The 27,361-nt window shown below is 42.1% G+C and overlaps 1 protein-coding gene across 2 annotated transcripts in view; it reads left to right on the forward strand.

Annotated features, from left to right (window-relative positions):
- The window catches only part of NT5DC3 (5'-nucleotidase domain containing 3), a 172,477-nt gene that overhangs the window by 92,283 nt on the left and 52,833 nt on the right, over nt 1-27,361 (forward strand). For both annotated transcript variants that reach the window (XM_063927787.1, XM_063927788.1), the window contains exons 4-6: nt 2,426-2,481; nt 23,337-23,427; nt 23,836-23,973. In XM_063927787.1, the coding sequence (XP_063783857.1) occupies nt 2,426-2,481; nt 23,337-23,427; nt 23,836-23,973 (285 nt within the window). The remainder of the gene's footprint in view (nt 1-2,425; nt 2,482-23,336; nt 23,428-23,835; nt 23,974-27,361) is intronic.

The following is a 27,361-nucleotide window of genomic DNA, read 5'->3' on the forward strand; positions in this document are numbered from 1 at the left end:
CTACATCCGGGAGAGTGGGGACTTCATCAAGAAGTCTTCACACAGATCGTGCATCGGTGAGGACTGCCTCAGATAGACATGATGGCGTCCCGTCTCAACAAAAAGCTAAAGAGGTATTGCGCCAGGTCAAGAGACCCTTAGGCGGTAGCGGTAGACGCTCTGGTGACACCATGGGTGTTCAGATCGGCCTATGTGTTTCCTCCTCTGCCTCTCATACCCAAGGTGTTGAGATTAATAAGACTAAGAAGGGTCAGAACAATTCTCATTGTTCCAGATTGGCCAAGGAGGACTTGGTATCCGGATCTGCAAGAGTTGCTCACAGAAGATCCGTGGCCTCTTCCTCTAAGGCAGGACCTGCTGCAGTAGGGGCCCTGTCTGTTCCAAGATTTACCGCGGCTGCGTTTGACGGCATGGCGGTTGAACGCCGGATCCTAGTTGAAAAAGGGATTCCGGAGGAGGTCATTCCTACCCTGATCAAGGGTAGGAAGGATGTGACATCTAAACATTATCACCGTATATGGCGGAAATATGTTTCTTGGTGTGATGCCAGAGCTGCTCCTACGGAGGAGTACCATTTGGGGCGTTTGCTTCACTTCCTTCAAACGGGAGTGAATTTGGGCCTAAAATTAGGGTCCATAAAGGTCCAAATTTCGGCCTTATCCATTTTCTTTCAAAGAGAATTGGCTTCTCTTCCTGAAGTACAGACTTTTGTGAAGGGAGTGCTGCATATTCAGCCTCCCTTTGTACCTCCGGTGGCGCCTTGGGATCTTAACGTGGTATTAAGTTTCCTCAAGTCACCTTGGTTTGAACCACTCAAAACAGTGGAGTTGAAATACCTCACTTGGAAAGTGGTCATGTTGTTGGCCTTAGCTTCTGCAAGGCGTGTTTCGGAATTAGCGGCTTTATCATATAAAAGCCCATACCTGATTTTTCACGTGGATAGGGCAGAGTTGAGGACTCGTCCTCAATTTCTGCCCAAGGTGGTCTCATCTTTTCATATGAACCAACCTATTGTCGTGCCTGTGGCTACACGGGACTTGGAGGACTCCGAGTCCCTGGATGTGGTCAGGGCTTTGAAGATTTACGTGACCAGAACAGCTGGGATCAGGAAGACTGAAGCTCTGTTTGTTCTGTATGCGGCCAACAAGGTTGGCGCTCCTGCTTCAAAGCAGACAATTGCTCGCTGGATCTGTAACACGATTCAGCAGGCGCATTCTACGGCAGGATTGCCATTGCCTAAATCGGTTAAGGCCCATTCCACTAGGAAGGTGGGCTCGTCTTGGGCGGCTGCCCGAGGGGGCTCGGCATTACAGTTGTGCCGAGCAGCTACTTGGTCGGGGTCAAACACCTTTGCAAAGTTCTATAAGTTTGATACACTGGCTGAGGAGGACCTCCTGTTTGCTCAGTCGGTGCTGCAGAGTCATCCGCACTCTCCCGCCCGTTTGGGAGCTTTGGTATAATCCCCATGGTCCTTACGGAGTCCCAACATCATCAAGGACGTTGGAGAAAATAAGATTTTACTTACCGGTAAATCTTTTTCTCGTAGTCCGTAGAGGATGCTGGGCGCCCGTCCCAAGTGCGGACTTCTTCTGCAAGACTTGTATATAGTTATTGCTTACATAAGGGTTATGTTATAGTTGGTCGGTCTTGAACCGAGGCTATGTTACTTGTTCATACTGTTAACTGGGTAGTTTATCACAAGTTATACGGTGTGATTGGTGTGGCTGGTATGAATCTCGCCCTTAGGTTACATAAATCCTTTCCTCGTACTGTTCATATCTTCTGGGCACAGTTTCTCTAACTGAGGTCTGGAGGAGGGGCATAGAGGGAGGAGCCAGTGCACACCCAGAATCCAAAGCTTTCTTAAAGTGCCTTATCTCCTGCGGAGCCCGTCTATTCCCCATGGTCCTTATGGAGTCCCCAGCATCCTCTACGGACTACGAGAAATAGATTTACCGGTAAGTAAAATCCTATTTTTAGTTTGTTTCTGGTTTGAGTGCGTATTTGTTTTAGACTGTCCTATAGGCTTTGTTAAGTTCAAACTGATTCCGATTGGCTGCTTCTGGGTTGAGATTGGTATTATGTGCCAGCACCTCTCAGCACTCTCTGCCCAGTGATTGTCAGTGGACAATATTGCCAGTTCCCCAGATGTACTCCGAGAAACTGATTCAACAGTCAGTACCAAAAAATCCTCTTAACATAATCTTTTTTTATTTATGAGGTGACACAAAGTATCTATAACACCATTCAGTGCACTCTGAAATATTTGATTGATTAGTTACATTCAGTGATGAATTATTACATTAACAAAACTGACCCTTTTTGGTTTGGTTTAATGGAAAAATTATGACTTTTAGAAGTTTTTATGATCTCTTATTAAACTACTAACCGTTTGGATGTTCTTTCTTCTTTTCTTTTCTACAAGGCATTGTTAATGAAGATTGATTCCTTCCACTACATTCAGCTGGGTACAGTGTATCGGTGAGTCAAATATAGTTGTATTTTTATTGTATGCAGTTTGCTTGTGTTATTCAGCTAGCAACACTTCAAATCAAATCCCTTGTTTCCATTGTTGCCCACTTGTATTTTTTTTGTTTGTTTAACAACTGTGCAGTATGTAAAGGTCCATACACACTATGCCCGATTCTCACTATGCGACATGGACTGTGGTCGGTATCGCAAGCAAAGGTGACTTTGCTTGCGATACCAATTTTTGGCTAAGTGACAATTTTGACTATCTTTTACATGAGATAGTCAAAATTGACTAGCCTGCACAGTCTATTTTTGCTTGCGATGCCGATCCCGCGGGACCGCGCATCGGCATCGCAAGCTGTGTACACACGGTGCAATATGCAGTAACTTTCCTTACGATTTTGACTATGTAGTCAAAATCGTAAGAAAGGTTAAGTACAAATCGCACCATGTGTACACGCCTTAAGTTTTAAAATATGCAAACATAAACAGCAGTGGGCATTGAAAATGACGTAAACATGATAATCCTGAGGAAAACCACCAGTGCGTGGTTGAAACGGCTGTCGGGCTGCCGTTTTTGTTACTTCTTTTTTGCTGAAAGACTGAATAAAACCCTGCCAAAACGTGAGTGCTGATCCTTCATCTTTTCATTGTACTTTGGAGAGTGAGCGAGTGAGTGTTTTATATATATATATATATATATATATATATATATATATATATATATATATATATGGAGAAAAAGGTACAGGTGCGCTGGTGATCCTATAATGAGAGTTTGTCAGTCCACAGTGAATGAATCCCTGGGCTGTAGCACTGGTGTAACCAACACCGCTGCAAATCTCCAAATGAAGCTCAGAACTCCTTGAGCAAATTGTGTCTGGAAAAAATCAGGAGAATGCGCCCATAGTGCAGATAAATTTATTTCACACATAAATTAAAAACAGGACATTCCATGGATTATAAAAGACTCGTACCATAAAAGACCCACTCTTTGGGCCAGTTAAAACACATGAAACAATCCACCAGGCTATCCACCAAACCTGCTGCAGTCAAAGACCGGACCATGCACCGCGCCGGTAGAAGCCGAACTCGTCAGGTCACTCACAGTGAAGCAGCCGGGATGTGTGAGCCGGGTGGGAGAAGACGCACGTAGAGGCGGGGCTTGCCGGTCTTTGACTGCAGCAGGTTTGGTGGATAGCCTGGTGGATTGTTTCATGTGTTTTAACTGGCCCAAAGAGTGGGTCTTTTATGGTACGAGTCTTTTATAATCCATGGAATGTCCTGTTTTTAATTTATGTGTGAAATAAATTTATCTGCACTATGGGCGCATTCTCCTGATTTTTTCCATATATATATATATATATATATATATAGTAAAGATGATGTGCGGCACTCAGGATTGAAGAAAAGAATCACCACCAGCGTAATGATCAACGTTTCAATTTTACTATGAAAATTGTCATCAGGATACAAACAATGTTAAAAGCTCACCTTATATCCCGGTCACCAGCGTGAAGTGTGATGTGCAGCGTTCGTTCGGCGGGGAACCGCTCGATCGTGTGGCGCTGTGTGATGACGTAATCGCGTTGTGCGCGACTCGCGTCAGGGACCCGTCACCATGGAAACCCGATGCAACACACCTGGGGGGAGCAAGGCGGCAATGTTGCGTGGTTGTCAGGCTGTATAATGAATGCAAGGAGATGCGTACCTTATAAGGAGAATGTTTACAAGTCTGGCTGGCATTGGGCATAATAAAGATGAAATAATAAAGTAGTAAAGGGGTACATGAAAATGTGTGAAAATGTAAAAATGTAAATGCTGCATACAAAGCGTCCCCATAATACATGGGTAAATGTGGTGGCACTATTAGTAAAGTCCTCCACAGCTGCAAGAGATGTTTGTTAATGCTATCAAGCAGAAAATAATCATTCGCCCAGCAGACAAGGGCGGAGCCATTGTTCTGCAGGACATTTCAGATTACCGGGCGGAAATTTATCGTCAACTTGAAGAACCAGGGGTATATACGAGACTGAATGGCAATCCGACGCCATTCTTCCTGAAAGATCTTAAAGAAGCACTACAGAGGTCCTGCGATGCAGGGATTATCACAGAGGAAGTTATGAATCTACTACTTCCAGAACATCCAGTGGTTCCTATCCTTTATACAGTGCCTAAGATCCATAAGGGGATCAATCCCCCCCCTGGACGACCAATTATCTCAGCCAGAGGCGCACTATTCCAGCCCACATCAGTATTGTTGGATTCCATCTTGCAGCCTTGTGTACAACAATATCCTCATATTCTGATGGACACAACATCCCTTCTCAACCAGCTGAATGAAATTGGACCTATTCCCCCAGACACATGGCTGGTAACAGCTGATGTCACCAGCTTATACACAATTATACCACACTGCGAGGGATTACAGGCAATTAAAAAGGTTTTGGCGAATGAGCTGAAGTTTGATCCAACACATAATGAAATCCTGGTTCATCTTATGGAATTGGTACTAACTAAAAACTTCTTCTTGTTTGACAACAAATTCTACTTACAATTAAGGGGGTGTGCCATGGGATCGGCCGTGGCCCCTACCTATGCAAATATATACATGATGGAAGTGGAGAAAGACATCTTCTTTTCTGACATCAACATCTCATCCAACATCATCTTGTATAAGAGATACATCGATGACCTGCTCATCATATGGAAAGGCCCTCAAGCAACACTGCAGAACCTACTGGACGCACATAACATCTCCTGCAGCCCAGTTAAATTAGTCTACAAAATGGATCAACACACTATAGATTTCCTTGATGTCAGGATATCTATTATGAATACAACTATCAATACCACGGTGTTCATCAAACCGACTGACAGAAACACCTTCCTGCATAATGCAAGTTGTCATCCTAAAGGCCTCAAGCTTGGTCTACCGTATTCACAAATGATAAGGATCCATAGAATCAACTCAGATATACAACAAGCATCTGTTCAAATTGATGATCTAATCAACCGGTTCACCGTACGTGGATACAACCCTAAACATCTGTATGAGACCAAAACAAGAGTGTTAGCCATGAACAGAGCATCATTATTATGCAAGAAACCCAGGACCACTACATCATCTAAATTTGTTTGGAAAAGTACTTTCAACTCATCCTCAGAAGAAATTAATAGGGTTACCAAAAAACATTGGCACCTTATTCAAACCGATAACAAATTGAATCTACAGGATACTAACATCATGCCTTGCTATCACCGCTCCAGAAATCTGAGAGACATACTGGTAAAAACAGACATTTCTACCAGAACCACCGTTGAAAGGCCCATGATATTTACACCCTATAAACGGGGTTGTTTCAGATGCACATGTACAACATGCCAATACCTCATCGCTGGGGATACTTTTCATCACCCACATCTGGGCTACAAAATCTCCATCAAACATCATTTGACGTGTGAGTCTTCCTTTGTGATCTATCAAATAATTTGCCCTTGCGGCTTGACCTACATCGGCAAGACCAAGAGGAAGTTTAAAGAAAGAATGACTGTCCACAGATCCGCCATCAGACAGGCTTTAATCAAAGGGAAGAGTGACCAACCGGTGGCACGCCACTTCGTGACCTTGAGACACTCGTTGGCGAGTCTACGATATCGCATGATTGATCACATACCTGCCAACATCAGAGGTGGCGACAGGCATAAGGCGCTGTTACAATGTGAATCACGTTGGATATTTAAATTAGATGTAATAACGCCCAAGGGACTCAACGAATCATTACCATTGTCTTGTTTCTTCTAAACATATGTTTTTTCCAACTGCATACTCTGTTTATCATGTTCCTTTTCACCATGTTCTAGTTTACCTGTTCACATCAATTATCAGGTTATCACTGGGTTCTCTCTTATCTTGCTGTAGATCTTTACATTTGTTCCTCCATTGACGCAGTCACATTTACATATATTTTTCAGTGTTTAATGTATTATCCTGTCACACATAATTAATTAGGGCTACATTAATAGATCCAGCTATCTGATGCCCGCATCGATTTATTACATGTCTATTGGCAGTCATACAGACTGATTGACACAATAGTTGTGTTTATATAACAGCTGCATTCTACATTTTCCCCTTCATTTTTTGCTTGATAGCATTAACAAACATCTCTTGCAGCTGTGGAGGACTTTACTAATAGTGCCACCACATTTACCCATGTATTATGGGGACGCTTTGTATGCAGCATTTACATTTTTACATTTTCACACATTTTCATGTACCCCTTTACTACTTTATTATTTCATCTTTATTATGCCCAATGCCAGCCAGACTTGTAAACATTCTCCTTATAAGGTACGCATCTCCTTGCATTCATTATACAGCCTGACAACCACGCAACATTGCCGCCTTGCTCCCCCCAGGTGTGTTGCATCGGGTTTCCATGGTGACGGGTCCCTGACGCGAGTCGCGCACAACGCGATTACGTCATCACACAGCGCCACACGATCGAGCGGTTCCCCGCCGAACGAACGCTGCACATCACACTTCACGCTGGTGACCGGGATATAAGGTGAGCTTTTAACATTGTTTGTATCCTGATGACAATTTTCATAGTAAAATTGAAACGTTGATCATTACGCTGGTGGTGATTCTTTTCTTCAATCCTGAGTGCCGCACATCATCTTTACTGCATTTACCTATGGGAAAGTGAGGGCACCAGGGACAAATGCACCAGTTATTGGAGTGCCGGACCGTCTTCTACATATATATATATATATATATATATATATATATATATATATATATATATATATATATATATATATATATATACATACATACATACATACATACATACATACATACATACATACATACATACATACATACATACATGTTGGGTATCTCTTATCAAAAATGCTTGGGACCAGAAGTATTTTGTATATCGGATTTTACCGTATTTTGGAGTAGTTACATACCATAATGAGATGGCGATGGGACCTAAATCTAAGCACAGAATGCATTTATGTTACATACACACCTTATACACACAGCCTGAAGGTAATTGTAGCCAATAGTTTTAATAACTTTGTGCATTAAACAAAGAGTGTGTACATTCACACAATTCATTTATGTTTCTTATACACCTTATACACACAGCCTGAAGGTAATTTAATACAATATTTTTAATAACTTTGTGCATTAAACAAAGTTTGTGTACATTGAGCCATCAGAAAACGAAGGTTTCAATATTTCACTCTCACTCAAAAATATATCCGCTGGGGTGCCAATCCTTCAGAAACGGCAATCACCGATCCAATACAGATGTGTAAAGATAAAATGCACTCACCAGACTACCTCAAAGTCCAAAAAATGTTACCAATTTTTATTTGCGTGCTGTCGACATTTCGTCCACCATTGCTGGCCTTTATCAAGACTTTTTACACCATGTACCGAAACGTCGACCGCACACAAATACAAACTGTATGTATATGTGTGTGTGTGTTTGTTTGTTTGTATGTATGTGTGTGTGTGTGTGTGTGTGTGTGTGTGTGTGTGTGTGTATATATATATATATATATATATATATATATATATCTAGCAAAAGAATGTGAAGAGGGGGCGCTTCATAGTGTAAAATCGTTTTATTCAAAAAGAACTCTCAGACAACGACAGTACGTTAATTAGATTTCAAGACTCGTACCGCAAATCAACCAGGGTGGGCTGGTTACCACATGATATAATCAATTACAACTCCCGGCATACCCCGAACCTCGTCTCGTAGGTCACTGGACTCCTGCCTTCCACGTCTAACCGCTAATCAGCGGTGGTCGCGGGTCGGATCACTGGACCACTTGCTTCGGGACGGATGCAGCCGGAGGATGATGACGTCAGAACAGCTCCGCCCTAACGCGTTTCGTCACAGACTTCGTCAGAGGGCGGTGCTGTTCAGACGAGACTACAGGGCTTTTATTTGCCCCTGTTTAATTACATAACCAATCAGTTACAATGACATACAAGGTTTCAGCTGAAAACGTGCTCCAAAATTAACTGCATATGTTAACCATCTACTTTGATCACATAATATAGACTGGTTAGATGTTTCTGTTTTATCTTAAACAATTGCATAAGCAAAGAGTACCTTATAATTTCAGTCTCTTAACTCTATTTTATAACATGAAACCATCCATATAAAAACCCATTACATACAGATGTTATAAATAAAAAATAATAAAAACAACACATAATAAAAACATTTTTATATTTAGATATATAAACCCACATATATGTCTTTTCTCTACGGGCAATTTGATACCAATAAAATCATGACTTATCCCTTCAGGACTTAGTCACACTCATTAACTTCATATTTGTCACTTAAAAATATTCCAATCATTTTTATATCAGAACATCGCTGTTACAAAACATGATTTTAAAATTAATTATATATATGTATGTATTTTATTCAAAAGACATCATAGGTATCTATTTTTTCTTTCTATATATATTTTTCTAATAATAACAATAATAAAGAGGACTACTGTAACATGTAAGGACTGGCTAACAGCTACTAAAAAAGGTTCAGATATAGGGAGTAATTTCTAGACCTTCATTTAACCCTTTCGGAGTCAAAGTGTCAAGTGCTAGTATCCAATACGTTTCCTTCTTCAGCAATTCTTTGTCTCTGTCCCCCCCATTATTCTGGACATGTTGGATACCTTTGAAACGAAGTTTGCTTGGATCGCTATCATGATGTGTCAGAAAGTGTCTTGGCACACTGTGATTAGTAACTTTATTTTTAATGTTGCGCATGTGTTCTAAAATGCGTATTTTCAACATTCTTTTAGTTTTGCCTACATAAAGGTATCCACAGGGGCAACTCAACAAATACACAACAAATGTTGAGTTACAATTCATATAACTCATTACAGTATAATTTCTGTCACCTTTGGTATTGCTGAAGTTTTTTCCTTTTTTATCCATCAATTTACATGTTTTACAACTTCCACACGGATAACATCCTTTTATCTTGTTGTGGATTTTTTTAGCTGAATTTTCTTTGTTCACTTTTAATAATTTACTTCTCGACACTAAAGATTTCAGATTCCTGGCCTTTCTATATATTATGTTAGGCTGGTCAGGTAAGTGTTGGGACAATAAAGGATCCATTTTTAATAGATGCCAGTTCTTTTGCATACATTTTCGAATACTGGGAACATCTGTATTGTAATCAGTAACGAAAGGGCATACTTTATTCATTAAGCCTCCTTTTTGAGAGGGGGCCCCTTTATCTTTTGGAACTAGAAGATCTAGTCTATTTCTTCCTCTCGCCCTAGCTCTTGAATGTTCTACGACTTCAGGTGGATAACCTCTCTCAGTGAATCTTTCTAAATATACATTGGCCTGTTCATCATATTTCTCTAAAGTAGTACAGTTCCGACGTAGTCGGGTAAACTGCGAGTATGGGATGTTTTTCTTCCATTGTGGAAGATGACAGCTTGTATATTCCAAGTAACTATTAACATCCACTTTCTTAAAGAATGTGTAAGTATTTATACAGCCTCTAGTCGCAAATTCAGTAGTATCAAATATCAGATCTAAAAATTCAATTTTCTCATTTTGAATAATAGATGTAAACTTCAAATTATATGTGTTTGCATTAATCGACTCAATAAATTCTTTAAACATGTCCTCAGTGCCATCCCACACTATTATTATATCGTCGATGTAACGTTTAAACATTTTGATCTTATCAGCATTTTTATACATACTGAGATCAGCTTCCCAAGACCCCATATAAATATTTGCCAGGCTCGGGGCACAAATCGTGCCCATCGCTGTCCCGCAGGTTTGGACATACCAATCCTCCAAAAAAGTAAAATAATTACGTGTAAGAACGAATTTTAAACAGTCACATAAAAAGGTCACTAGATCACTTCCAATATGTGTGTGTGTGTGTGTGTGTGTGTGTATATATATTTCTCTATCGTCCTAAGTGGATGCTGGGGTTCCTGAAAGGACCATGGGGAATAGCGGCTCCGCAGGAGACAGGGCACAAAAGTAAAGCTTTTACAGGTCAGGTGGTGTGTACTGGCTCCTCCCCCTATGACCCTCCTCCAGACTCCAGTTAGATTTTTGTGCCCGGCCGAGAAGGGTGCAATTCTAGGTGGCTCTCATAAAGAGCTGCTTAGAGAGTTTAGCTTAGGTTTTTTATTTTACAGTGATTCCTGCTGGCAACAGGATCACTGCAACGAGGGACAGAGGGGAGAAGAAGTGAACTCACCTGCGTGCAGGATGGATTGGCTTCTTGGCTACTGGACATGAAGCTCCAGAGGGACGATCACAGGTACAGCCTGGATGGTCACCGGAGCCACGCCGCCGGCCCCCTCACAGATGCTGAAGCAAGAAGAGGTCCAGAATCGGCGGCTGAAGACTCCTGCAGTCTTCTTAAGGTAGCGCACAGCACTGCAGCTGTGCGCCATTTTCCTCTCAGCACACTTCACACGGCAGTCACTGAGGGTGCAGGGCGCTGGGGGGGGGCGCCCTGGGAGGCAAATGTAAACCTTTAAAAAGGCTAAAAATACCTCACATATAGCCCCAGAGGCTATATGGAGATATTTACCCCTGCCTAAATGTACTAAATAGCGGGAGACGAGCCCGCCGGAAAAGGGGCGGGGCCTATCTCCTCAGCACACGGCGCCATTTTCTGTCACAGCTCCGCTGGTCAGGAAGGCTCCCAGGTCTCTCCCCTGCACTGCACTACAGAAACAGGGTATAACAGAGAGGGGGGGCAGAATAAATGGCAATATATTAATATAAAAGCAGCTATAAGGGAGCACTTAATCATAAGGCTATCCCTGTCATATATAGCGCTTTTTGGTGTGTGCTGGCAGACTCTCCCTCTGTCTCCCCAAAGGGCTAGTGGGTCCTGTCTTCGTATAGAGCATTCCCTGTGTGTCTGCTGTGTGTCGGTACGTGTGTGTCGACATGTATGAGGACGTTATTGGTGTGGAGGCGGAGCAATTGCCAAATATGAGGATGTCACCTTCTAGGGGGTCGACACCAGAATGGATGCCTTATTTGTGGAATTACGGGATAGCGTCAACTCGCTTAAGCAGTCGTTTGCCGACATGAGGCGGCCGGACACTCACTTAGTGCCTGTCCAGGCGCCTCAAACACCGTCAGGGGCTGTAAAACGCCCCTTGCCTCAGTCGGTCGACACAGACCCAGACACAGGCACTGATTCCGGTAGTGAAGGTGACGAATCAACAGTATTTTCCAAAAGGGCCACACGTTATATGATTTTGGCAATAAAGGAGATGTTACATTTAGCTGATACTACAGGTACCACTAAACAGGGTATTATGTGGGGTGTGAAAAAACTACCAGTAGTTTTTACCGAATCTGAAGAATTAAATGACGTGTGTGATGAAGCGTGGGGTGCCCCGATAAAAAACTGCTAATTTCAAAGAAGTTATTGGCTTTATACCCTTTCCCGCCAGAGGTTAGGGAGCGCTGGGAAACACCTCCTAGGGTGGACAAAGCGCTAACACGCTTATCAAAACAAGTGGCGTTGCCCTCTCCTGAGACGGCCGCACTTAAGGATCCATCAGATAGGAGGATGGAAAATATCCAAAAAGGTATATACACACATGCAGGTGTTATACTACGACCAGCTATTGCGACTGCCTGGATGTGCAGTGCTGGGGTAGTTTGGTCAGAGTCCCTGATCGAAAATATTGATACCCTGGACAGGGACAATATTTTACTGTCGTTAGAACAAATAAAGGATGCATTTCTTTATATGCGTGATGCACAGAGAGATATCTGCACACTGGCATCACGGGTAAGTGCTATGTCCATTTCGGCCAGAAGAGCTTTATGGACACGACAGTGGACAGGCGATGCGTAGAGGAGTTATTTGGGGTCGGTCTATCGGATTTGGTGGCCACGGCTACGGCCGGGAAATCCACCTTTCTACCTCAAGTCACTCCCCAACAGAAAAAGGCACCGACCTTTCAACCGCAGCCTTTTCGTTCCTTTAAAAATAAGAGAGCAAAGGGCTATTCATATCTGCCACGAGGCAGAGGACGAGGGAAGAGACAGCAACAGGCAGCTCCTTCCCAGGAACAGAAGCCCTCCCCGGCTTCTACAAAAGCCTCAGCATGACGCTGGGGCTTCGCAAGCGGACTCGGGGGCGGTAGGCGGTCGTCTCAAGAATTACAGCGCGCAGTGGGCTCACTCGCAGGTAAATCCCTGGATCCTGCAGATAATATCTCAGGGGTACAGGTTGAAATTAGAGACAGAGCCACCTCGCCGTTTCCTGAAGTCTGCTTTACCAACGTCCCCCTCAGAAAGGGAGACGGTTTTGGAAGCCATTCACAAGCTGTATTCTCAGCAGGTGATAGTCAAGGTACCTCTTCTACAACAAGGGAAGGGGTATTATTCCACTCTTTTTGTGGTACCGAAGCCGGATGGCTCGGTAAGGCCTATTCTAAATCTGAAGTCCTTGAACCTGTACATAAAGAAGTTCAAGTTCAAGATGGAGTCACTCAGAGCAGTGATAAGCGAACCTGGAAGAAGGGGACTTTATGGTATCCTTGGACATCAAGGATGCGTATCTCCACGTTCCAATTACCCCTCACACCAGGGGTACCTCAGGTTCGTTGTACAAAACTGTCACTATCAGTTTCAGACGCTGCCGTTTGGTTTGTCCACGGCACCTCGGGTCTTTACAAAGGTAATGGCCGAGATAATATTTCTTCTTCGAAGAAAAGGCGTATTAATTATCCCATACTTGGACGATCTCCTAATAAGGGCAAGGTCCAGAGAACAGCTAGAGATGGGTTTAGCACTATCTCAAGAGGTGCTAAAGCAGCACGGATGGATTCTGAATATTCCAAAATCCCAATTAATGCCGACAACTCGTCTGCTGTTCCTGGGGATGATTCTGGACACAGTTCAGAAAAGGTTTTTCTTCCCGAAGAAAAAGCCAAGGAGTTATCTGACCTGGTCAGGAACCTCCTAAAACCAGGAAAGGTGTCTGTACATCAATGCAAGAGTCCTGGGAAAAAATGGTAGCTTCTTACGAAGCAATCCCTTTCGGCAGATTCCATGCAAAGGGATCTGTTGGACAAATGGTCAGGGTCGCATCTTCAGATGCACCTGCGGATAACCCTGTCGCCGAGGACAAGGGTATCCTTTCTGTGGTGGTTGCAGGAGGCTCATCTATTGGAGGGCCGCAGATTCGGCATGCAGGATTGGATCCTGGTGACCACGGGTGCCAGCCAGAGAGGCTGGGGAGCAGTCACACAGGGAAGAAATTTCCAGGGAGTGTGGTCGAGCCTGAAAAAGTCTCTTCACATAAGCATTCTGGAACTAAGAGCAATCTACAATGCTCTAAGCCAGGCGGAACCTCTGCTTCAAGGAAGACCGGTGTTGATCCAGTCGGACAACATCACGGCAGTCGCCCATGTAAACAGACAGGGCGGCACAAGAAGCAGGAGGGCAATGGCAGAAGCTGCCAGGATCCTTCGCTGGGCGGAGAATCACGTGATAGCACTGTCAGCAGTATTCATCCCGGGCGTGGACAACTGGGAAGCAGACTTCCTCAGCAGACACGACCTTCACCCGGGAGAGTGGAGACTTCATCCAGAAGTTTCCCACATGCTATTAAACCGTTGGGTAAAACCAATGGTGGACATGATGGCGTCTCGCCTCAACAAAACACTGGACAGGTATTGCGCCAGGTCAAGAGATCCGCAGGCAATAGCTGTGGACGCGCTGGTAACACCTTGGGTGTACCAGTCGGTATATGTGTTTCCTCCTCTGCCTCTCATACCAAAGGTATTGAGGATTATACGGCAAAGTGGAGTAAGACTAGTGGCTCCGGATTGGCCAAGAAGGACTTGGTACCCGGAACTTCAAGAGATGGTCACGGACGATCCGTGGCCTCTACTTCTGAGAAGGGACCTGCTTCAGCAGGGTACTTGTCTTTTTCAAGACTTACCGCGGCTGCGTTTGACGGCATGGCGTTTGAATGCCAGATCCTAAAAGGAAAAGGCATTCCAGAAGAAGTCATTCCTACCTTGATAAAGGCAAGGAAGGAAGTCACCGCGAAGCTTTATCGCCGTATTTGGCGAAAATATGTTGCGTGGTGCGAGCAGCGGAGTGCTCCGATGGAGGAATTTCAACTGGGTCGTTTTCCTACATTTCCTGCAATCAGGATTGTCTATGGGTCTCAAATTGGGATCTATTAAGGTTCAAATTTCGGCCCTATCAATATTCTTCCAAAAAGAATTGGCCTCAGTCCCTGAGGTCCAGATTTTTATCACAGGAGTACTGCATATACAGCCTCCTGTGGTGCCTAAGGTGGCACCGTGGGATCTAAATGTAGTTTTAGATTTCCTCAAATCAAATTGGTTTGAACCACTAAAGAAGGTGGATTTGAAATATCTCACATGGAAAGTGACTATGTTACTGGCCCTGGCTTCGGCCGGGAGAGTATCTGAACTGGCGGCTTTGTTTTATAAAAGCCCTTATTTAATTTTCCATTCGACATAGGGCAGAGCTGCGGACGCGTCCGCATTTTCTCCCTAAGGTGGTATCAGCGTTTCACCTGAACCAGCCTATTGTAGTGCCTGCGGCTACAGACGACTTGAAGGACTCCAAGTTGTTGGACGTTGTCAGAGCCTTAAAAATATACATTTAAAGGACGGCTGGAGTCAGAAAATCTGACTCGCTGTTTATACTGTATGCACCCAACAAGTTGGGTGCACCTGCTTCTAAGCAGTCGATTGCTCGTTGGATTTGTAACAAAATTCAACTTGTACATTCTGTGGCAGGCCTGCCACAGCCTAAATCTGTTAAGGCCCATTCCGCAAGGAAGGTGGGCTCATCTTGGGCGGCTGCCCGAGGGGTCTCGGCATTACTACTCTGCCGAGCAGCTACGTGGTCAGGGGAGAACACGTTTGTAAATTTTTACAAATTTGATACCCTGGCAAAGGAGGACCTGGAGTTCTCTCATTCGGTGCTGCAGAGTCATCCGCACTCTCCCGCCCGTTTGGGAGCTTTGGTATAATCCCCATGGTCCTTTCAGGAACCCCAGCATCCACTTAGGACGATAGAGAAAATAAGAATTTACTTACCGATAATTCTATTTCTCGGAGTCCGTAGTGGATGCTGGGCGCCCATCCCAAGTGCGGATTATCTGCAATACTTGTACATAGTTATTGTTAACTAATTCGGGTTATTGTTTAGGAAGCCATCTTTCAGAGGCTCCTCTGTTATCATACTGTTAACTGGGTTTAGATCACAAGTTGTACGGTGTGATTGGTGTGGCTGGTATGAGTCTTACCCGGGATTCAAAATCCTCCCTTATTGTGTACGCTCGTCCGGGCACAGTACCTAACTGGAGTCTGGAGGAGGGTCATAGGGGGAGGAGCCAGTACACACCACCTGACCTGTAAAAGCTTTACTTTTGTGCCCTGTCTCCTGCGGAGCCGCTATTCCCCATGGTCCTTTCAGGAACCCCAGCATCCACTACGGACTCCGAGAAATAGAATTATCGGTAAGTAAATTCTTATTATATATATATATATATATATATATATATATATATATATATATATATTGTATATAAATAATGAAATCGACTAAATATACTGAAAATTTACTTATAGTAAATAAACCCCTAAGTCTTCTCAAAACATCTAGTGTGGAACCTTTGGTCGGATGATGTACATTTGTGGTCTTATGACTCCAAGGGTGATAAGTCAGAGGTAGAAGTTGGACAGATCTCCAAACCTAGGCATGGCAATTGTGTTAAAGGGTTTGTTATCTTGGCCAAGAGGTCCTCAGCGAAAAGTGTTAAATGGTGATCTGTTACGTAATCCTCACCAGAGCCTCCAAACAAAGTACAAAAATCAAGGGCAAAAGGGACAGCCTTGGCGAGTCCTATTACTTCTAAATATTGTATGAGACAGGACACCATTAACATTCACATGTGCAGGCATTGTATAAAGCACTAACATCCTGTACAGGTACGTGTAGCTCCACAAACTCCTCTAATAAAGCCCCAATCGAATTGATCAAATGCTTTTTCAGCATCAGTAGATAGGACCATGGGGACAGTAGAACTGTACATCATGTGGATAAGGTCCAGGAGTTGTGGTATTATCCTTAGCCTTCCTTACAGGTACAGAACCCACCTGAACAGAGTGAATCAGTGTCTGGAGCAGAGGCTTCAGGTGATTCGCTAATAATTTTGCATATAACTTAATCTACATTGAGCAATGTGCTTTTGCAATAACTGGTGTATAGAGCAGGGTCCTACCCTTCTTTTTGAATCGCCGTGATATGTGCAATCAAGGAGTGGACCGAAAAGGTGTCATCACTTTAAAAGCTGGCAAAACTAGAGGAATTAATTGGTCAATAAATACTTTGTAGTATGTAATGGGAAAGCTCATCAGGGCCAGGGCTTTTGCCAGTAGGTGAGGATTTGACAGCCTCCTGGTTTTTCTCTTTTAGGGAGGTATCCTATTAGCTGCAAAAAACGTGCTTTCGCAAAAAACATGGCCTTTTTATCGCAGTTGTGAAACTCTGTATCTAATGGCTGCGAAAGGTTATACGCAAAAGTTTCTGTAGCTTTTATCGCAAATTTGCTTTCACTGTCCCTGAGCAGGTTATAAGCAATATCCCTATTTTAAGGTAAAAATAATGGTAATTTGGTTCAGAACCCCTGGGACACCCCCTGAATGACTAATTAAGCACTTGGAGGTTTTTAAGTATTTTTAATTGGCCAATAATGTCATTTTTTGGGGGGTCCAAAAATGCAAAGTGATGTAAATTGGGGTACAAGGTATGGGCTTGTATATTGGGGTGCTTTATGAGTGGGATGAGTGTTTTATAGGCTTGCAGGTGGGAGTAGTCCCTTTTTCTTTAGTGTCTATAAATGACCCAAATATTTAACTCCCTTTTTTTTTTTATGTTCCCCTAATTGAATTAGAGTTTCATTATGGGCACTAAAAGACTTCTGTAATGTTTTCCTATATTAGTTTGGCTTTTTGGGGGTACAGACAGATTTCCCCATTTTCTCCTACACTTTACTTTGGTTTTGCTGGTCAGTATTATCGTTCGAATCCCCTTTTTAGTGATTTTGGAGTAGGATAGGTGCAAAAAAATGGGAGTGTGCATATTCCCAGCTGTTTTCATGGCAGATTTCATGCGATAGGTGCGAATAGTTGACCTGCGATAAATTGCTGTGTTTTTGTGGTTAATAGGATACCCTCCTTAGCATGGTGTGATGCCTTATTGTATTGCAGTGTTATTTACACGTGCAGTAATAGATCTCATTTCCTGAAAATGTGTTTCCAATTATTCCTTTAACCCAAGTGTCCTACAATTCTCAGGTCTTTTTCTGCATTACATTATTTAGCTTTGGAGAAGAGATTGCAAATTTTAGCACAAGTTAAGCCTTAAATCTTAGCGTGAAACATTCTTTCCACTCAGAGCACTGTTCTCTGTGGCTGTCTCACAGCCAATAGTGAAAAACTGGGCTGGTGTGGGGGCACAGATGTGATTTGGAGTAGCAACTATTGCAGCTCCTGATTGGGCCTCCCGCTCATATTGCCCTCTCCACAGCCATTTTAAAGAGATGAATTTTAAAGTTTTGCTGGATTAGATGTTTATGCAGCTTTAAAGAAAGCTTTCTTGTGTACCGATTTAGCAGTTTACTTTCCATTATACATGCCAAAAATTAGTTGAATAGGATTGTGAAAAATAAAGTAAAAATTTACATAAGTGTCAATTTGTGGCGTCAGCACATGCTCATTTCCAATTTGTAATTAAGAGTTGCTCATTGCTGAAATAATCTCTCCTAATCTGCAATTTGAAACTGTTTCAGATCCAAATCCTTGTACATTTCTATAATCCATTAACAAGTGAATCACTTCAGTGAATGCTTGCTGCAGGTGCCAGACAATGCTGCTTTGTGCTCCCTGTTATTAAGGCCAAATAAGTAAACACTATGGGCTAGATGTAATAGGGTGCAATTTTTTAGCTGTCTAAAAAATTGCATCAAATCTCACGTTTGTAACTTGCGTTTTTTTGCTAAAAATCGCAACTGTAATAGGGTGCGATTTTTGAGGTTAAAACGGAATTCGCATGCAATTATTGGCGACTTTTAGTAATAAAAACATGAGGTTTTTATGCCATGCTCCATTCATTACTATGATGTAACCTCAAGGGTCAGCACCAATTGACCTTGTGGTTTCCCCACAAACCACAAGGTCAGTTGGTGCTGACCCTTGCGGTTACATCAGTTAAGCGGTCCCAGTATAGTAATGAATGGAGCATAGCATCTCCATTCATTACAGAGAGTAAGCCGCGATTGGCTGTACCCTAGCAACACAGAGCCAGCGACAGCGGCTCATGATTGGCTGGGGACCCGCTATTGATATTACTATCGGTAGAGGGTCCTCCTTTGCATAGTAGAAGTCTATGTATAAACATACACTTCTACATGTTCGATGGATTCGGGTGTCAGCGTTTTTTTCTCTTTAACCCCTGGGATGTCTACATGGACAGAAGAGGACTGATCTTCACAAGATAATACGTGAGTATATTTTTTTTAATTTCACAGGTACCCAGTGGATTCTACATGGACAAGAGGACCGAGGGGCTGCGTGGGACACTAGGTAAGTATATGTGTGTGTTGTCTTTTTTTGGGTATTTCTTTTGTTGTGGAACTACAGGTACCAGTGGGGCCTTTAATTCTCCACATGCTGTTACTTGTGGTTCTCCAAGTACCAGCATGTGGGGAGGGGGGGCTTGCTGGGTCTTGTAGTTCCACAACAAAAGTCCATATTAGTTTTTAACTCTTTCACGGCTATCAGCCTGCCATCCACAGCCCAAGGATGGCAGGGACAGCCCCGGGCTTCATCCCTGGTCCTTGGGTGCCTGGAGGGGGGACCCCTGTATTTAAGATGTCCCCACTCCCCAGGGAACCCGGGACAGGGTTGACTAGTTGGGGAGTGTGATGCTGCGGCCGCAGAGACCTGTATAAAAGTGTCCCCCAGCTGCGGCATCAGCTCCCTGGCTAGTGAAGCCCGGTGCTGGTTTTAAAAATACAGGGGACCCCTACTTTTGTCCCCCATATTTTTGGAACCAGGACCGGTCCAAGAGCTCGATGCTGGTTGCTTAAATATGGGGAACCCCTACTCATGTTTTATTTTTCCCCCCCGTGTATTTTCCACCAGGACCGGCTCAAAGAGCCCAGAGGCTGGTTATGCTTTTGGGGGGACCTGCACGTCTTTTTTACTTTTAACAGTTTCTTAACATTTACACACAGAAGCATGTTACGGCTCTCACTGATCTGTGCATGCTTCTGTTAAACTCGCCAGCCAGAAGCTGGTCTATTTTATGTGCGATTTTTATGTAATGTTTTAGGTGCTATTTTAAAAATCGCATCCTATAACATTGCCCGAGTTGTATGTTTGCAATGGCAAAACATGTGGATGCGATTTTTGCCATTGCTATTTTTTAGACTGCTGGAAACACGCACCCCATTACATTTGCGATTTTCGGGAAATGTGCGATTTTTCAGTAAAGTTGCACGTTCCAAAAAATTGCACCCTATTACATCTAGCCCTATTTCTAGTGTAATAATAATTTATTAACAAGTACCTCTACCTGGAAGCATTATAACGTCTGTTTTTAAATCTACAGCACACAGTGGTTCTGTCTGCTGCTGAATAATAAAGCATTACTGTAGATATGCTGAGTGCAATGCACGTGAGCAGTCTGTGGTTTGCCATTCACAATTACCACTGACTGGCATACAGATTTTATATGTGCAGATGCATCATCCTCCATGTCTATGCTTATGTGATTGGGCAGCACAGTTGGGGTAGTGATTAGCATTATTGCCTCACATCACTTAGATCTTGGGTTTGCAAGGCCCTAACTAAGTGGATGCTTTTCCTGTGCTTGTTTGGGTTTACTCGAGGTCAGGCTTGGCCGACCATGTGGTTCTCCAGCTGTTGTGAAACTACACATTCCAGTATGCCCTGCCACAGTTTTAGCATTCCATAATAGCGAAACTATGGCAGTGCATGCTGGGACTTGAAACTGAAAAGCCACATGTTGGCCAGGCCTGCTCTAGGTGCTCTGTATTCCCCCACAATCTGAAAACCTGTACATGTGGTAGAGAACGGTGTGTAAGGTCCAACTGAACAGGGACTATTCTCTGTAAAGCTATTTTTATACATGTATTTATCTGTAGCCATGATTAATTTTCTTCTTTGAGGATATATGCCAGATCTATGTTCGTGTTACAATAACTTTTTCACTATGTAGCCTTTTTTTCAATCTTTTTGGCCTTTCAATAATGTACCGCAATTAAATAGCGATCCCCACCATTGACTTAGTTCTCCAGCATATAAATACTTAATTGCACTGACTAATTGGAGAAGCAAAACAGTAGTTTGGTCGCATTTGGGAGCCATAATGTAGGTATAAAATATGTGTGAAACAGTGTGATTGCATTCTGTGTTTGCATTGTTAATGTCATTATCCATCTGTTCTCAACCTGATTGGTGCAAATGTTTGTGAGCAGCACATAGAAATGACTGAAAATGAGGTTTGGGGGAGGTTAGCAAATGTAGTCTGCCTTAGAGTGACTGTTTCTCCTAGCAACCTGGGAAACCATTTGACCTGCACAAGCTGCTGGCAGGCACAAAGGAAAACTTCGGTAGCAAAGTAATAAAACTGCATTTACAAGTATGCATGTGTGGGCATTATAGAGTGAAAGCTTGTTCTTTAAAACGTCCCTCATTTGTTTATTTTCTTTGGCAGCTGAATAACCATTACAGGCTTGGTGGTTATGTTCTGGAAATCCCCTGAGTTTCTCAAGCTTCAAATGACTGTTTCTGATAGTGCCAAAGGGGGTAATCACCTTAAGATTGCGTTAATGTTTTTAGCGGTACATGTTCTTCTTCCAGCTTCTTTATTTCTATTATCTCCTTTTTCAGATGTTATTTTCTTTTTTATAGCAGCAATGTTGTGCTCTTAAAAACCCCAAACAAAACGTTTTATTACCTAAATTGCTTAAATGCACACATAGTAAAAATGGTGGCTTTCCAGGAGGACATGTACAAAACCATGCATTAAAGCTATCTACAGTTGGATGATTAAGTGATGTGCCAGTGTTTTCATTGAGTTGGTATCCTCTAAGATTTGGTTTCTACAGATGTGTCTTCATACACTTAGCGTCTGTACGCCAGCTAAACTTCCAGTATGCCTGAGCTGCTTGGAGGGGCGGGGCACAGGCCCTTTCTTTAAATTTTGCTACTCATTTGCATCACAGGCACAGTAGAACACCACTCAAACTGTACTAGAGGTGCTGGACTGCGACTTTAACTGCACAGGTGTTTTAACACCCACAAAGTTGCAGATGAAACACAACTGAACCTGGCATGAGAAATAGCTGCAGCTGTGGCATTGTGGCGCTTTGTATACAGATGACTCGTTCACACACAGGTGTACAAATGTTGCACATTAAATTAATCCGTGTAATCTAGCGTAGTTTTGTTATTTGAGTGAGATAGACTCAGCACAGCCGAGTTGCCCAGAACCTGACGGCCAAGAGTTCCTGTTTGGAGTGACTGAAGCCACAGTGTAGGAGGACACATTGTAGTCTTAAAATATCTTTGTAAAAGCTGTTTGCCTTTTTAAAGCTGCTAATCTGTTTTTTGAAGGTTTAAAGCCTTTGAATAATTGTTAATATTTATTTATCCTGGAACATGTTTATAGTGCTATAAATATTGATTTATTTTATATATATTTTATTGTTCAGCTTTTAACATTCAGTTGAAGCTTAGCCTCAAACTGAGTAATTAGGAAATGTATGTGATCCATGTGTCAGATTTAATTCCAAAGGATGTGCTGCAGCGCACATAGGGGGTAATTCCAAGTTGATCGCAGCAGGATTTTTGTTAGCAATTGGGCAAAACCATGTGCACTGCAGGGGAGGCAGATATAACATGTGCAGAGAGAGTTAGATTTGGGTGTGGTGAGTTCAATCTGCAATCTAAATTGCAGTGTAAAAATAAAGCAGCCAGTATTTACCCTGCACAGAAATAAAATAACCCACCCAAATCTAACTCTTTCTGCACATGTTATATCCACCTCCCCTGCAGTGCACATGGTTTTGCCCAATTGCTATCAAAAATCCTGCTGCGATCAACTTGGAATTACCCCCATAATCTCTGTATGTGATACCCTGAGCATCAAATTTTTCTGCTAACCTCTATTGGGTGCAAGGAAAAACTTGTGATGTTGCTAGCCCCGATGTGCTGTTTTGGAACAGCCATCATACCGAATTTAATTACCCATATGCGTTGGGTGCTGACTGCAGACATTTAATGCAAATACAATGCAAATACATAGTTGGTACATTTAAAAATAGGCACAAGTTCAGCATCCACCAAGTTTTATTTTGTTGATAACTTTTACATTTTTTTTTTTTTTAAATATTGTAAACCTGTTCCAGTAAAATGCTGGGTGAAACATGGTAGCTTGTCCTTGCTTTAACAAGTTCAATCTGTTGATGAGTCTCACTGTTTGTGAGTCTCTTGGATTTGAATGTCTTGTAACAAGGTTCCACTTACTGAATACAGAAACAAGGCCCACTTAAATTAACAGCACTTGTTGCCGGATGGATGCAGAACAATTGTTAAAATACCTGTGTCAACGCATTTCAACCGGGCCTGATTGACTAACTTACTTATCTAGTGCGAAAAAAAAATACTACTTTCAGTTGGGTAAAACTGACTACATCCCATAATGACAATTTATTTTTCAGAGGACTTGACGTTGTACCAGATGCAGAGGTCATTGAAATGTACCATGGTTCCCATGTACCACTGGAGCAGATGAGCGACTTTTATGGAAAGGTAACACTAGAATTATTATTTGATTCCTCTGTGTACTATAGATCTTTATAGTCCTCTTATCGTTTCATTTATCTTGCCTATGTCCTATAAACTCTGTATTATTTTGGTTTTACTGACTTGGTCATTTCAGTTGTTTAAACTGTCTGAATTGTTTACTTCTTGTCTTACTTGCTCATGCTTATACTAAACTTATGCTTGCCTATACAGTATATTTGCATGGCTGCTTTATACACAACTTGCACTACAGGCACAATGGGCATACTATAGACTTTGCTCATACTAGTCACATAACTATTGAGTATATAATTCTACTACTAATGATACTAATTAGGGTACATGACTGAACAATATTCATTTTAGTCATCAACCCAAGCATTCGCTAAACCTGTTTCCTCTTTAACTGTGCAGAGCTCAGAAGGGAACACCTTGAAGCAGTTCATGGATATATTCTCATTACCAGAGATGACTTTGCTGTCCTGTGTTAATGAATATTTCCTCAAAAACAACATTGATTATGAGCCTGTGCATCTGTATAAAGATGTTAAGGTATGTATATCTTTTATGTAGTAACTAAAATAGAGTAAGCCTATATGGTTTCAATAATGTAAGCCATGGTATGCAGCGATATTTGGCTTGAATACAAGTGCCTTTGATCTGGATAATTCGATTCTAATGGTTTGCCACAGTATGATAATAGGATTTTTTTGTTTTTGCAGCAATGATATATCACACTAATATCTTTGTGCCAGAAAACACCCAAAAACCATTTAACAATAGGTACTTGGTTGATAGATTTACAGTAAAATTATCTAGTCAGACAGGTAAAAAGTAGGCAGTGTTTAAGGTCATGTTAAAAAGTTAACATGACCATGGTCAAAACACCCTTTTTTTAATATATATATCGTAACCTTGCCCGAAGTGTGACGAGCAAAGCAAGCCCACGTGGGTACACGTTTCCACTAATTTTGCTCAGATAGGGTGAAACATAAAAAATTACACGCAAAAACTTGTCAACCTTTTTTGTTTCCACCGTTCCATGTTAAACTTTTTAACCCTGTTGACCTTTTGCATGTCAACCTATTGACTGTTGTATCATTTTACTGTTGATCTATTGACCACACCCTTATGATTTGCCCATCCCAACACTTATATCACATGCCTGAGCAATAAAGACAGGTCCCACCATCTGATCTCTATACACCGTTTACAGGCATTTCACACACACCACATATATACTAATATATAATGAAAAGATGCTTCTACACTGTCCATGTACTGTAAGGGGTTGGACAGGATTTAGCATCAATCTTGCCGTCACCTTTTACACTGGTTGAATTGTAGAGTCTTAAAACAATAATCCAAATCCTTATACATTCTTTAACTTTGCTTGAGCATACCACAGATACCTATTTTCCACATCAATAAATTGGGCATCACTGCATGCACATTTTCATCGCATTAATAAGCTTCCTTTCAGATGATAAGTGATTATAAGGTCCCTAAATGTTAATTATTCACAGACTTTATTAGTGGCGTATTTTACCTATGAGCTCCAGGACTGCAGCCCCCCTTACCCCCACTCCCAGTAAAATCCGCCACCTCAGCTCATGTCAGTGAGCCAGATGTAGTTCATGAGACTGTGACTGGCAGTGACTTCTATTGGAAGTCCTACCTGCAGTCATCCACAGGACAGGCAGTCCCATTGGGAGGTGTTTGCTCCCCCTGGGACTGCCAGACCAAGTTGCGATTAGCAGAGAGCTGGCTTCCTGTAGGAGGCCTCTCCCTATCTTGTGGGCAGCCCTAGCCAGCTTCTATGGACTGCAGCCGATTCAGTCCATAGAAGCCAGGGTTTTGTGCATGCGCAGTACCGTCGCTGCACTGCACATACACCAGGTCCCAGCGCTTGTCAGCTACATTGTAGCCACTGTGTTTTGGTTATTTAACTTATACATGTCTCCTTGTTAATTGTGTAGGGGGAAATTGTTTTGAAATTCATAAACCAATCGACACAGATATGTTGAGTTAATTACCCGATTACTTGTTTCTATTAAATGACTGACTAGCTATGGAAGAAGTACAATTTTTAGATTTGAAGACTCTTGTTGATCGGGGCAGTCAGATATTAATCTGGTTTCCTCAAACCTAAATGAGTTCTTTGAGATTACAGGGTTACTGTAAAAGAAATAGATATTGTCAATGTTTTATCTAAACCAAAGTGTTATTCATATAGTCAAAATACTTACATGAATATATGTCTAAGTTACAAATGTACTATGTGTGGCTGCTGCGCCAGTGAATAAGGCTTTTTGTGTGCTAGAATGAGCGAAAAACAAACTGCTACTGTTGTACAGCAGTATTTTAGAACACAATATGTGAAGTTTACATCCATTGCTGTTTTTTTATGCAAAGGGTAATGTTCTGGGAGGCCACCTGTATCAGAGGAACAAGTGGCTCATGTCCGTGAGATCTACATGCGCAGCCTTAGTCTGTCAACAACACGTGCAAGAGTAGAATTAAAGATTGCACAACAGACTAATTGGATTATCGTATTGATATCAGTTGTGTGACAAAAGGCTCACACATAGAACGTTTGTAATTTAGTCACAGAAACTTACAGACATATACTACATATCCAGGTAAGTATTTTGACTGTTTCAGTAATACTTTGGTTTATATAAAAATGTGAAAATGTCTATTTCATTTCTAGTAATCCTGTATTTAGCATTCCATTATTTCCTGGTTTGCTGGAGACCTCTTGAGTGGTAATAAATGATTGATACACCTATCTGCTGGGAAGGGATCATTTATTGCTTTATTGCTGCCCATACTAATAATATTCTTTAATTGGACTTCTTGTCATGATAGCTGATAACAATACTCATGTCACACTGACATTGCACATGTGATCCCTATGCACAGGTCATACATGATACTGATTTCTATACATGCTGATCACTGTACATGTGCCATACTGACATTACAGATAAACTGATTACTATACACAGATTACTTAGAGATCACTCTCCTGAAACACACTGATCACTTTGCACAGGTCACAGTCTCAGTGATATACACCCGATAAGGATGACTTATGTACAGGTAATGGTGGCCTGGGTAATGGAGCTGCTATCATGGTGGTAACGATGTCTTCTAATCTTTCATCTGTAGTCACTCATACTGTTTTCACATGCATAAATCCTAACTGGTGCTTACACACAAGACAAATCTAACCCTCATTCTATTCTCCACTGAAACTTCATCTTGTTAATTTCGACCAAGCTGGATTTTCAGTGATCTGTCCCCCTGTGAGTTCTGAAAGGGAGAAAACACTGAGGATAATGGTTTTATAAACAACCACAAAGTTGTTATTGTGCAGTGTCATTTAATATTTCTCTAATGTCCTTGAGGATGCTGGGACTCCGTAATGACAATGGGGAATAGACGGGCTCCGCAGGAGATAGGGCACTTTAAGAAAGCTTTGGACTCTGGGTGTGCACTGGCTCCTCCCTCTATGCCCCTCCTCCAGACCTCAGTTTTACACTGTGCCCAGAGCAAGATGGGTGCACTGCAGAGAGCCCTCCAGAGTTCTCTGCCTAGAAGCATTTTTGTTTGGATTTTTTTTTCTTTTCTACCTTTTACAGGTTGAGTATCCCTTATCCAAAATGCTTGGGACCAGAGGTATTTTGGATATGGGATTTTTCCGTATTTTGGAATAATTGCATACCATAATGAGATATCATGGTGATGGGACCTAAATCTAAGCACAGAATGCATTTATGAGACATATACACCTTATACACACAGCCTGAAGGTCATTTCGGCCAATATTTTTTATAACTTTGTGCATTAAACAAAGTGTGTCTACATTCACACAATTCATTTATGTTTCATATACACCTTATACACACAGCCTGAAGGTTATTTAATACAATAT

This window comes from Pseudophryne corroboree, chromosome 6 (assembly GCF_028390025.1).
Source record: "Pseudophryne corroboree isolate aPseCor3 chromosome 6, aPseCor3.hap2, whole genome shotgun sequence".
In the NCBI taxonomy this organism is placed as follows: domain Eukaryota; kingdom Metazoa; phylum Chordata; class Amphibia; order Anura; family Myobatrachidae; genus Pseudophryne; species Pseudophryne corroboree.